The following is a 13449-nucleotide window of genomic DNA, read 5'->3' as shown; positions in this document are numbered from 1 at the left end:
AGCTGCTTAAGATCGACATAAATAGTTCATTGCATTTGCTGGAAACGACACCATAAGCGATCTCTTACTCTGCATTTCAAATGCATCTTGCGTGAACATACGAGCAGCTTGTACCGTTATGACGTCACGTACGATTATCGCACGGTTCAGTGAGCACGCGTCGCTCTGAAACTAAGGGCTAACTAAAACGGCCCTACAAAGGAAACGCAATGAAATTAAGGGAAAAATTCAACGACAACCACTTATTATACATGTCTAGAGCACTTACAAACAAAAAAATCGAAAAGTATGGTTTGGGGTTTACTGCCCCTTTAAGTAAGTAGCAACACAATATTGACTACCATGCATTTTCACAAACAGAAGAAAGCAACACAGCAGACCTTGCAACTGGTCATTCTAACCATCCACTCATCAGAGACTCACCAAACAGCAAACTTTCCCACACTTGTGGCGACCGCACTTCCTCTTTTTGTTGCATCGTCTGTCGCACATGTATCCCACTTGGGCCTCATATTGTTCGCAGGGAACCTCTTTTTCAGACTTGCCGCATCTGTGAAAGAAATGTTGGGCTGTCAACGTCAAGATCAACCAATTTCCAATGATGTTTGCACTGACGAGGAGGTTAATGGATCGGACGTATTATTTCAACGCCCCTATTCAAACGTACCTACAAACTACTGTGCTCTCCTGATTGGGGCAGGGCGGGCAGTCACCGAGATGACATTCCATCTTGCAGAGGTGAATCTCATCTCCCCCGCACTTGAGTGGCTTGCCACATACCTGCAAACAAAATTCCAACAGGTCATTTTATGGGAAGCAGACTAAAAAGACATTCCTTGCAAATTTGTTGGTGTTTCAACAAAAGTAATCGGTTGACACAATTCTACTTGGATATGTGCAGTATAAAGTTGAGGAGAGGATAAAATCATCTTAGGGCTAACGTTTGAAAGATATTAAAAACCTTCACGTTTCTAATGAATATGATTCGTTATATTTAGTTTCTAAAAGTCAAACATCATGACGTCAGCACTTTTCAGCAATAATTGGCTGTTTTGAAAAAACTCATCTTTGAATTCAAATTTAGTTTTGGTAGAAAGATAATTCTTGAATACCATAGACAGATAATTCTTGAATACCATACTTGAAACTTGAGAGTATAGAATTCAAAAAATTCAAAAACAAAATACATAAAATAAAAGGATAACTACATAAATTCGAACGCTTTCAGCAAAATTTTCTCTCCTCCTCAGGAAAATAACTTAATGCATCCAAACAAAACAACAGATATTCGTAGAATGTAAAAAATAAATGACTGAAATTAATTACAATCTGCAATCTGCATAGAAATTGTAAGAACTATATTTGGAAAAATGAAAAATGTTTTAATCAATGAAAGTTTAAAATTGTCAATTCGTCACAGGATCTTAAAATGCTATGTCTGATCAACCCTTTTATACAACTCTGAAACTTGGACAGTGTCACAAAAATGGAAAAACAGATCGATCGAGCTCTGGTCAGTGGTCATACAGGCAGATATTAAAAATTTCATGGAAACAAAAGATCACTAACGATGAAGTATTATCCAAATTTAATTCAAGCAAAATTCTCTTACAAATAGTCAAAAGAAGAAAATTGAAGTATTTGAGACACACAATAAGGCAAAACTCGTTACAAAGATCGTTAATAGAAGGGAAGATAAACGGTAAAAGAAACAAAGGCAGACCAAGAATGATTTGGACATTAAACATCACTAAATTGACAAAATTAGCTTATGAATGTGCAGTACGCACAGCTCATGGTAGAGAACAATGGCGCATTGTATCCAACCCTCAATACGAGGAAGGAACATAATGATGATGATGAATTACAATCTGCACTGAGCTACATACAAACACAACTGTAGAACACAAAAAAGTGTGAACATTCTGTTATAAACTATGCGGGAGTGTGGTCACGAGACAAGATAGCGAGCGGTACAACGTTAATTAAGGAAACCAAAGAAAATCACTTAACAACATAAAACAAACGTAATTTAGTACAAATTTAACAAGATGCCCCTCCAGCGAATAATTGCTTGTTGAGCTTAGGGTTGTGCTGCTTTGTTTGGAGTGCCTCGTGAATTTTAGTTTCAAACTCTGATCGACAGTTTCGAATTATTTTTGAATGAATCCAACGTAAATTTGATGTTACAACAAATATTGCAGTCATAAATGTGGTCTTTGATTGCACTGTGTTTGTTGATGTCTCTGAAATTCAGGTGTTCCGTTGCTCTTGCAGCCAAGCGTCTTGTGGACATACCTATGTATGTCATGCTCCTGTCACAACTGTCACACGAACAGAATAATTCAAAATTAGAACTTAATTCAGATTTTTCTGAGAAAAGCTTTTCCCACTTTTTGAACTATTGAGTAACAAATACAAATAAACGTTGTAGCAAAATTTGAAAACTTTGTTTACCTGAAGAGTATCTAAAATGGCGTTTTGAAAACACCAAAATTTTGAAAATAACGAAAAAGTGACTCTCAAAAACTTGTTTCTATTTAGAAAGCGACAGTTTGTGCAAAACCCTTTCACACCATGCTTTTAACTACATGAGGTTTTCATATTTCATGATCAAATTCCAGCGTTTTGGAGTGTGAGTGTCCAATAAAGCATTTCAGTATTTCAATAAAAAGTTGTTAAATTAAGCTTAGGAGGAGAAATAAGTTCACCCCACTGACAGAAATGGGTAAATACGTCATAAAGAAAATTGAAGTGACCTTTCCGCATGTTGGGACGGGGTCGGTACATGACACCCTGCAGACCGCTCCTCCGTATTTCATCATCTCTGTCAACTTGGTCTGCGTGCATGGGCACACTTGCACCACCGATGGAAGCAGAGGGCAACTTTTACATCTTCCGAGATGGCATTCCTCCTCGCAGCTGTGGTTTCCACATAACAACCTCCTAGCAAAAACACACAGTTCATTGTAATACATGCCACCAGAAACAAAACCATTCAAAACGAGGCTTAGGTGTTTCCACAAACTTTTTGCAAATGTTTCCGCATGAGTACTTCTCTCCACCAAGAGTCGTATCAGAACCACAGACTATGTGACGAGAGTCTTTCCCACAATGGCATTCTGTGACAACACAATGGTAAAACAGGTTCAATATCCGATGGTGATCAAGTGAAGGCCACGTCATCCACTTCCACCTTATGATGGTTGTGCAAATCATATGACGTCATCCACTTCCACCTTATGATGGTTGTGCAAATCATATGACGCCATTCACTTCCACCTTGTGATGGTTGTGCAAATCATAATTATGACGTCATGTGCTTTAGGATGGTACACGGACCAACCAGCGTCCTGATCACACAAGCAATACAAGTAGAAACATAACTCGTATTCATAGGAATACCAAACTTGTAAGTTTCCTTTGAAGGTCGCAGACTAACGCCATGCGGCCATTACATAAATGGCAGGTAAGTTCAATCGTCTATATATGAAGACATACTACCTTGTTTCAACGAGACATCGCAATCATCACATTTTCCAGCATGACATTTCTGTTTGCAACTATGACGTCGACAATTGAGTAGCTTCTCGCAAGGTTTGTTGCAGACAAAAACCTTCTGTTGGCTGCATCTAATGCGGGACGTCTGTTTACCGCATTTGCACTGTTTGCTGATCATTGCAGGGCACTGAGGGCAAGGGCCGGGGTGACATAATCTGAATATACAGTACAAGCAATAACATGGGGTGTGACTGCAACAACCAGTCCTCTTGAACTAGTAAGCTAAAACAACCGAATTAATGCAACTCCCAGGCGATCAAATATACGAGACAGCACAATCCCTACTCATAGATGGTGCAAACACTCATTCTCACAATGAATGGTGCAAGCACACTTTCCCACAATGGATGGTGCAAGCACACATTCCCACAATGAATGGTGCAAGCACACTTTCCCACAATGGATGGTTCAAGCACACATTCCTACAATGGATGGTTCAAGCACACATTCCTACAATGGATGGTGCAAGCACACATTCCTACAATGGATGGTGCAAGCACACATTCCCTACAATGGATGGTGCAAGCACACATTCCTACAATGGATGGTGCAAGCACAAATTTTCACAATGAATGGTGCAAGCACACATTCCTACAATGAATGCTGCAAGCACACATTCCTACAATGGAAGGTGCAAGCACACTTCCCAACAATGAATGGCGCAAACACACATTCCTACAATGAATGGTGCAAGCACACATTCCTACAATGGATGGTGCAAGCACACATTCCTACAATGAATGGTGCAAGCACACTTCCCCACAATGAATGGTGCAAGCACACATTCCTACAATGAATGGTGCAAGCACACATTTTCATAATGGATGGTGCAAGCACACTTCCCCACAATGGATGGTGCAAGCACACATTCCTACAATGGATGGTGCAAGCACACATTCCTACAATGGATGGTGCAAGCACACATTCCTACAATGGATGGTGCAAGCACACATTCCTACCATGAATGGTGCAAGCACACATTCCCCACAATGAATGGTGCAAGCACACATTCCCACAATGGATGGTGCAAGCACACATTGTCACAATGGATGGTGCAAGCACACATTGCCACAATGGATGGTGCAAGCACACATTCCCACAATGAATGGTGCAAGCACACATTTCACAATGAATGGTGCATTGGTGCAAGCACACATTGCCACAATGGATGGTGCAAGCACACATTGTCACAATGGATGGTGCAAGCACACATTGCCACAATGGATGGTGCAAGTACACATTCCTACAATGGATGGTGCAAGCACACATTTTCACAATGGATGGTGCAAGCACACATTCCTACAATGGATGGTGCAAGTACACATTATCACAATGAATGGTTCAAGCACACATTTTCACAATGAATGGTGCAAGCACACATTCCTACAATGAATGGTGCAAGCACACATTTTCACAATGGATGGTGCAAGCACACTTCCCCACAATGAATGGTTCAAACACACATTCCTACAATGAATGGTGCAAGCACACATTCCCACAATGGAACGTGCAAGCACACATTCCTACAATGGAACGTGCAAGCACACATTCCTACAATGGATGCTGTAAGTACACATTTTTACAATGGATGGTGCAAGCACACATTCCTACAACGGATGGTGCAAGCACACATTTTCACAATGGATGGTGCAAGCACACTTTCCCACAATGAATGGTGCAACCACACATTCCTACAATGGATGGTGCAAGCACACATTCCTACAATGGATGGTGCAAGCACACATTTTCACAATGGATGGTGCAAGCACACATTGCCACAATGGATGGTGCAAGCACACTTCGACACAATGAATGGTGCAAGCACACTTCGACACAATGAATGGTGCAAGCACATTTCGACACAATGGATGGTGCAATCAAACAAATAACTTTCTCACACACTCTAACATAACACTACGTACATATTGCACGGATGAGTGCACCCAGTGTCGCTACGTTGCTTCCCGCATACATCGCCGCAAGAGTGCGCTGTTTCGCCGCGGGTGTACTGGGGGTCTCGAACTTTTCTACAGAAGCAGTAATAAGATGTTGGGACGGACTTGGTGGTGTTTTGGCAACCAGGGCAGCGCCAACCGGAATCTGTTGATACAAACTCGGTTTTAGTCACTTTGAAAGCATCAAAGCAATCTGTAAAATTAAAAAATAAATTCGGCATTTCCAAGATACTACGGCTATGATCATACAACTAACTTTCAATCTTGGCAGCTGGTGACCTTGCCCACTTCTTGATGCAGCCCATGTGAAAAAGGTTGTAGCACTTGGTGCAGTTCCACACGGCATGCTGAGGCCGCACACGGTCACAGCAGACCATGCATTCATAAGCACCAGTAGATAGTTGCTCCAGTAAGACACCTGTGATGTCACAAATGAATTTTCATCACCGCGACGCTGTTGCCTAAATTGTACACCTTCACAAATGAAGCTACAAGAAATGATGCTCTTCTACAGGGCCGTCCAACCAGTGGCCCGTGCGGTATTTGTTTAAATGACATATTTTCAACTCAATCGCCTACGTAATTTATGACGAACTTCATTCTGAGGAATTGGCATTTACTGTTTGCTTTCTTTGTCTATTAGTCTATTGTCTCTAGTGCAGGGCTCTACTAAAAGTGTTCAAGTTAACTGTATTGCACCACAGTCACAATGCACATTGTTATGTAATTTAGGGTGTACCTTAAAAAAAAAAAGTTTGATAATTTATGCTCTCACCCCCTACATTTGTGCCATTTGACCTAAAAACAATGTCTGTTAAATTTGAGACAGATCCATTGATATTTAGAGGTCAACCTGGGACTTTGAAATTTTATACTGGGTCATTCCATGCCAAGCGTTCTAGACCTATCAGTTTGACCCTCTTCGATTTTGCTTAAACTTGGTTAAAATGTTATTTGGCATGATTTAGCCATGCATTACAAATTTTAGCTCAGTATCTATTATAGTTTTGAAAATGTGATGCTTTAAAGTTTTAGGTAACCCCTAAACTTTTCCACATTCGGTTTTTTGGATCATTTTCAATTAACCATATCTTTTTCTCCGAAGGTTATATAAAGTTTAATTTTTGTAAAATGATTCACTTTTAGCAATATTACATGATGACATTGTCAAAATACAATTAATTTGCAGCATAATGGAGTAATCAAGCCTCAAAGTAGCTCTTTTCTTCACCAAAAGCAAATTTTGTGCCATATTTGGAAGTCTGTAACTTTTTTATGAAAAGTAGGATGGTTATTATATTTATCATGTATGCTCTTTCCCTACCAGGCAACGACTTCACTAAGTTTGATAAGTAACATTATATTTGTTAGAAGGTTACAATGCATCAAATTGTGCACCCCGAGCAATAAAGCCAAAATAACGCCATCTTGTGGTATAAAAATACCCCTGTAAAAAGTGTTTACAAAATAAACTGTTTAACCATTTGAAGAACATTAGCTAAGGAACTTGAGTACAAAGTTTTGACTTTGTCACTCAACTATAATATCATTATACAGGGTGACACAAAAAAAACGTTCATCAGTAAAAATCAAATAACTTCCAAAATTTTATTTAGATTAACCCAAAAATTCAGCTACATTAGGTTAAGTATATGTAGCAGACATCTCCAAAGTTTCAAGTCTATACCACAAAAACTCTTTGTTTAACTGGCGCTCAAAAAATGTGCTCTAAATGAGCTCCCCGTTGCTGCAAGCACATTTGGATCCGGCGGGCAAAGTTCTCGATGACCCTCCCACATTCTTCCCTTGGGATTGCTTTTATTGTTGCTGTAATTGCTGCCTTTAGATCAGGAATAGTCTGGGGGTTGTTGCCATACACTCTATCCTTAAGGTAGCCCCACAGATAAAAATATGGGGCGTTCAAGTCCGGTGAATATGGCGACCACTCCGGGTCACACCTGCGGCTGATCAGTCGGTCAGGAAAGCGCTGCTGTAGCCATGCCAATGATTGGTTTGAGGTGCGGGGGGGTGGCACCATCCTTCTGGAACCACTGGAGGTCCCTGACGGTGGTTCCAGCAGGATGGTGCCACCCTCCACACATCAAACCAATCATTGGCATGGCTACAGCAGCGTTTTCCTGACCGACTGATCAGCCGCAGGTGTGACCCGGAGTGGTCGCCGTATTCACCGGACTTGAACGCCCCATATTTTTATCTGTGGGGCTACCTTAAGGATAGGGTGTATGGCAACAACCCCCAGACTATTCCTGATCTAAAGGCAGCAATTACAGCAACAATAAAAGCAATCCCAAGGGAAGAATGTGGGAGGGTCATCGAGAACTTTGCCCGCCGGATCCAAATGTGCTTGCAGCAACGGGGAGCTCATTTAGAGCACATTTTTTGAGCGCCAGTTAAACAAAGAGTTTTTGTGGTATAGACTTGAAACTTTGGATATGTCTGCTACATATACTTAACCTAATGTAGCTGAATTTTTGTGTTAATCTAAATAAATTTTTGGAAGTTATTCGATTTTTACTGATGAACGTTTTTTTTTGTGTCACCCTGTATATATATCAACTGTACTATAATATCATGAATTGTACAAAGTAAATTGTGACAATACAATTAATATGCACAAAATTCTTGGCAAAGAATGATTTTTAAAAACTAAATTTAACCTTACGGTGTTTGCCTGTTATCGCCCCACCACATTTGCTTTTTGACTACTCCGGCTCGAACCTCCTACATAGGGTTAGGAAGCAGATATGTAAAAAAACGTTAGAACAATCTATTGAGGTAGATGAGCAATGGGTATATAACAGCAAACGAGTATGTTGACCGCCTCCCAGTTCTTGTTTCTGGTAGAAGAGATTTTCACCTCCATTTTCACTTAAGGAGCTGAAAATAAGGCTTTTTTGCTTGGGGTGCACAATTTGATGCATTGTAACCTTCTAACAAATATAATGTTACTTATCAAACTTGGTGAAGTTGTTGCCTGGTAGGGAAAGAGCATACATGATAAATATAATAACCATCCTACTTTTCATAAAAAAGTTACAGACTTCCAAATATGGCACAAAATTTGTTTTTGGTGAAGAAAAGAGCTACTTTGAGGCTTGATTACTCCATTATGCTGCAAATTAATTGTATTTTGACAATGTCATCAATCATCATGTAATATTGCTAAAAGTGAATCATTTTACAAAAATTAAACTTTATATAATACAGTAGAACTCGGTTAATCCGGATTCGGTTAATCCGGATCTTCGCCTAATCCGGATGAAACTGGAAGTACAAGTGATTTGTAATCTTTTTCTTGAGAAACGGCTTCGGATTATCCGGATTATTTAATCCGGATCTTCGCCTATTCCGGACAAAAGTTGCACTTTCTCTATCGCTTTATCCGGATTTTCCCGACAGTTTTGCCATTTTATGCTAAAACGTAACGTGGCTTATTGCGAGAAATTTCTTATCTATCGTTCCGTTAATGTGACGCAACAAATTATTGCGGATTTCTTCTTTTCATGAACAGTAATCCCTCCTAACGCAAAATGCGTGCGCAAATGCTCAAACTCGTACTGTAACTTGAAAAGATGTCGGTGGAATTTTCGGCGGTATGTCGGTGATGTTTTTCCAATAGAAGACTTTGTTTGATTTTTTGTAAGTTTTCCAAAGAAACTTGTCTTCTGTAACTGTTTTCAAAAGTTTTGAGTGACTACAGATTATTCCGACACGCATGTCTTAAGATATAACTTTTGCCAGTGTGTTCTTGCGTTAGACGCAGAGTCTACAAATATATTCGTTTTACATGCATACTGCATTTCAAAAGAATTCTATCGCTAACGTGGTGATCGCGCGTCTCGGAATTGGCAGATGACCACACTAATGCGTTCAATTTCGGTGATTTTTACCGATACCCTTCTATCTAGGTAACGTCAGGCTTGATAGAACCGTCATCGGTTAATCCGGATCTTCGCCTAATCCAGATGGAATCGCCGGTCAAATCGAATCCGGATTAACCGAGTTCTACTGTATAACCTTCGGAGAAAAAGATATGGTTAATTGAAAATGATCCAAAAAACCGAATGTGGAAAAGTTTAGGGGGTACCTAAAACTTTAAAGCATCACATTTTCAAAACTATAATAGATACTGAGCTAAAATTTGTAATGCATGGCTAAATCATGCCAAATAACATTTTAACCAAGTTTAAGCAAAATCGAAGAGGGTCAAACTGATAGGTCTAGGACGCTTGGCATGGAATGACCCAGTATAAAAATTCAAAGTCCCAGGTTGACCTCTAAATATCAATGGATCTGTCTCAAATTTAACAGACATTGTTTTTAGGTCAAATGGCACAAATGTAGGGGGTGAGAGCATAAATTATCAAACTTTTTTTTTTTACGGTACACCCTATAAAATATGTATCACATTTTCCACATTGTTACGCCCACATCCTTTCCACACAATCGTACTCGTGTTTCAAGAGTCAGATAGTCAGTAATATTTCTTGCTTCATCTGATATCAGAGACTCGCGCAAAACGCATTTAGCAGTAAAATATCTTCTGAAATGTCGACATGTAGTAAAAACTTTGTTGACTTTACTATATCTTAGTATGTTTTTTGTTCCTATAATTGTAAAAGAAGATAACACACATTTATAAGATTAGAATTTTGGAGTGAGGGTTGTAATTAGAAATTATGACAAAGCCATTTCTAAGATTACAAATTAGCAGTAAACACTCAAGTGGCCCGCGCAATCATTCGTAAACCGTATATAAGTGGCCCTTTGGCCAAACAGGTTGGACAACCCTGCTCTGCTACATGAAAATAGAAACAACAGCAGTTTATGGAACTCACCAGTCTGGTTACGCTCGTCAGCAGGAAGGAGTTTGTTGGAGGCGCGATCCTTTCGAGAACCACCTGCCGAGTCAAAGGAATGAAGTTATATCATTATCATCAAGAATACCACTGCCCCAGTCAGTAGTCACTCCACATCAACAGGAAAACCACTGTCCCAGCAGCTCCACATCAACAGGAGCACTACTGTCCGAGTCACTCCACATCAACAGGAGCACAACTGTCCCAGCAGCTCCACATCAACAGGAGCACTACTGTCCCAGTCACTCCACATCAACAGGAGCACTACTGTCCCAGTCACTCCACATCAACAGGAGCACTACTGTCCCAGCAGCTCCACATCAACAGGAGCACTACTGTCCGAGTCACTCCACATCAACAGGAGCACAACTGTCCCAGCAGCTCCACATCAACAGGAGCACAACTGTCCGAGTCACTCCACATCAACAGGAGCACAACTGTCCCAGTCACTCCACATCAACAGGAGCACTACTGTCCCAGTCACTCCACATCAACAGGAGCACTACTGTCCCAGTCACTCCACATCAACAGGAGCACTACTGTCCCAGTCACTCCACATCAACAGGAGCACTACTGTCCCAGCCACTCCACATCAACAGGAGCACTACTGTCCCAGTCACTCCACATCAACAGGAGCACAACTGTCCCAGCAGCTCCACATCAACAGGAGCACAACTGTCCGAGTCACTCCACATCAACAGGAGCACAACTGTCCCAGCAGCTCCACATCAACAGGAGCACAACTGTCCCAGTCACTCCACATCAACAGGAGCACTACTGTCCCAGTCACTCCACATCAACAGGAGCACTACTGTCCCAGTCACTCCACATCAACAGGAGCACTACTGTCCCAGTCACTCCACATCAACAGGAGCACTACTGTCCCAGCCACTCCACATCAACAGGAGCACTACTGTCCCAGTCACTCCACATCAACAGGAGCACTACTGTCCCAGTCACTCCACATCAACAGGAGCACTACTGTCCCAGTCACTCCACATCAACAGGAGCACCACTGTCCCAGCCACTCCACATCAACAGGAGCACCACCGATGAGCATGCACAGAAAGTCAATAACATCCACTGATAAAGACTCTCCACTTTAACGGGAGGAAATGTTGAATGTGAAAGTATAGACACGTTTGAAGGAAGTTGGTTATTGTGCAGTAAATGAAGGAAAGTTCAACAAACTTTGCTTCATCTGTAATCATTTGTAATTTGAGAGTTGAAAAATATTGAGAAGTTTGCAATCCTCATGTTCTCTGAACAGCTCAGACTGTTCGTTTGTGACGAACGACGACGAGGCTGATTTGCGACCGGCGCAATACAAAGTTACCTTTGCTGGTGGAGCTAACGGGCAAAGAGGATCGCGAGGCAATTGCACCTTTGTCTCCAGACTTTGCAGGATTCTGAAATGCAAATGTTCATCTGGAGGTTATTTCTGGGAGGATAGTCGGGAGAACCCACTGTGGTGTCGGGAGAACCCACTGTGGTCGGAATTTGAAATGGTTCACCATCCGATGCGCAAATGTTGACCAACAATCCAGACAATGGACTTATTCAGACAATGTGATGCCTAAAGGTGCCAACGGTCAGGCAGAAGCCTCGACGGTCGGTCAGACAGTTGAAGCGTCAATGGTAGTAACGGTCCAACTGTCCTCAACTGTCGTTCAATTGTCATTAATTACTTATCTTTTGATCTAAGCATTGCGGGTAGTTGTTATGCACGAATACTTGGGTCTCAATTGATTCTTCAAGCATGCGGGAACGTTTAGCAGTATTTACTATTCCACAAATCGAAAATACTCGCTCACTTGGCGTAGATGTCCCAAAAACCGATAGCCATTTCTGCCAGTGCCCTAATACCGAACAAGTGACATCCTTGCAAATGACAGGAGGCTGACAGTTGACGACGAAAATCCTAGTGACAGACCGTGGTCATGACAGTAGACAGTTGGGGACAGTTCACTAACTGTCTGACCGTACCTCTAGTGATGCCTCAACAACTGGTCGTCTGGCAACACGTTTTAAGGCGTCACATTGGTGACAGTAAACAGTTTATTATCATCGACAATCAACATGAACCACGCTGCGTTTGAATCGCTATTTTCTTACTTTCTCCTTCTTTGGTTTGGCTGCACCAACTTCGAACTTGCTGGAAGGATGTTTACTTTCGTTCTCTGCAAATGTTGCAACATTAATGATAACAAAGACAAAACGACAATTGCAAAATGTTTCATTCGATAGAAAAACAAACAAATTTATTTTCACAGAAGTCAGCTCCATAATAAACGGTTAAAATCGATTTCCATCAGGTAGCCGATGAATCATCTTCATTAAGCTTATTCAAATAGAGCACTAGGAGATAGAACTTAAAAACTTCATGATATGATATCACTTACAACTCGATAGAAACTTACTTTCCTTTGTCTTCTCTCGCTGATGGCTGAAGCGAATGGGATGTTTATTCTGGAATCAACAAAGTATTGTGAGACACAAAGCATTATTGTATGTTCACAATCGGTTGATGACGTTCACAAGCATAAGGTTCAACAAAGGGGGTAGAGCTTCCCTCAAGGCTGTCAAAGGACAATTGCTAAGTCCACGCTTGTCCAATAAGTCTCCCTATCCCATTCTGGCAAACTTCATACTATCACCAACTTTTTATATTATGAATATTATTTGTTTTTTAATCCCAGTACAAATAAAAAGTGTCTTTGACGGCCTTGAGGGACGCTCCAGGGAGCAGTCTCAAGCATGGATCGACCCCTTGAACATGGGTTGAGATGGAACACAAGCATGGATCGACCTCTTGAACATGGGTTGAGATGGAACACAAGCATGGATCGACCCCTTGAACATGGGTTGAGATGGAACACAAGCTCAACCTTCCAAGCATGAACGACACTTTGTATTTTACGACAACCGTTGATTCAGGATATTTGCTTTTGAGAATGTGGGAAAACTGGTTAGATCCAACTTGATAAGGAAATTGAACAGGGGGATGTTGATGCTACAAACAACTATGTTATTTCTTAGAATTGTTTGTTTGT

General features: G+C 41.1%; 1 protein-coding gene across 1 annotated transcript in view; it reads right to left on the bottom strand.

Annotated features, from left to right (window-relative positions):
* The window catches only part of LOC145787424 (transcriptional repressor NF-X1-like), a 42061-nt gene that overhangs the window by 6851 nt on the left and 21761 nt on the right, over positions 1 to 13449 (bottom strand). Inside the window, exons 6-16 of the mRNA XM_082599166.1 lie at positions 12817 to 12865; positions 12512 to 12576; positions 11733 to 11805; positions 10376 to 10438; positions 5773 to 5934; positions 5484 to 5661; positions 3505 to 3716; positions 3029 to 3122; positions 2760 to 2946; positions 668 to 780; positions 424 to 550 (exon numbers count right to left, since the gene is read on the bottom strand). Of these exons, the coding sequence (XP_082455292.1) occupies positions 424 to 550; positions 668 to 780; positions 2760 to 2946; positions 3029 to 3122; positions 3505 to 3716; positions 5484 to 5661; positions 5773 to 5934; positions 10376 to 10438; positions 11733 to 11805; positions 12512 to 12576; positions 12817 to 12865 (1323 nt within the window). The remainder of the gene's footprint in view (positions 1 to 423; positions 551 to 667; positions 781 to 2759; positions 2947 to 3028; positions 3123 to 3504; positions 3717 to 5483; positions 5662 to 5772; positions 5935 to 10375; positions 10439 to 11732; positions 11806 to 12511; positions 12577 to 12816; positions 12866 to 13449) is intronic.

The sequence above is a fragment of the Aplidium turbinatum genome, chromosome 18 (genome assembly GCF_918807975.1).
Source record: "Aplidium turbinatum chromosome 18, kaAplTurb1.1, whole genome shotgun sequence".
NCBI lineage: Eukaryota > Metazoa > Chordata > Ascidiacea > Aplousobranchia > Polyclinidae > Aplidium > Aplidium turbinatum.
This window is presented reverse-complemented; position numbering and strand designations above follow the sequence as displayed.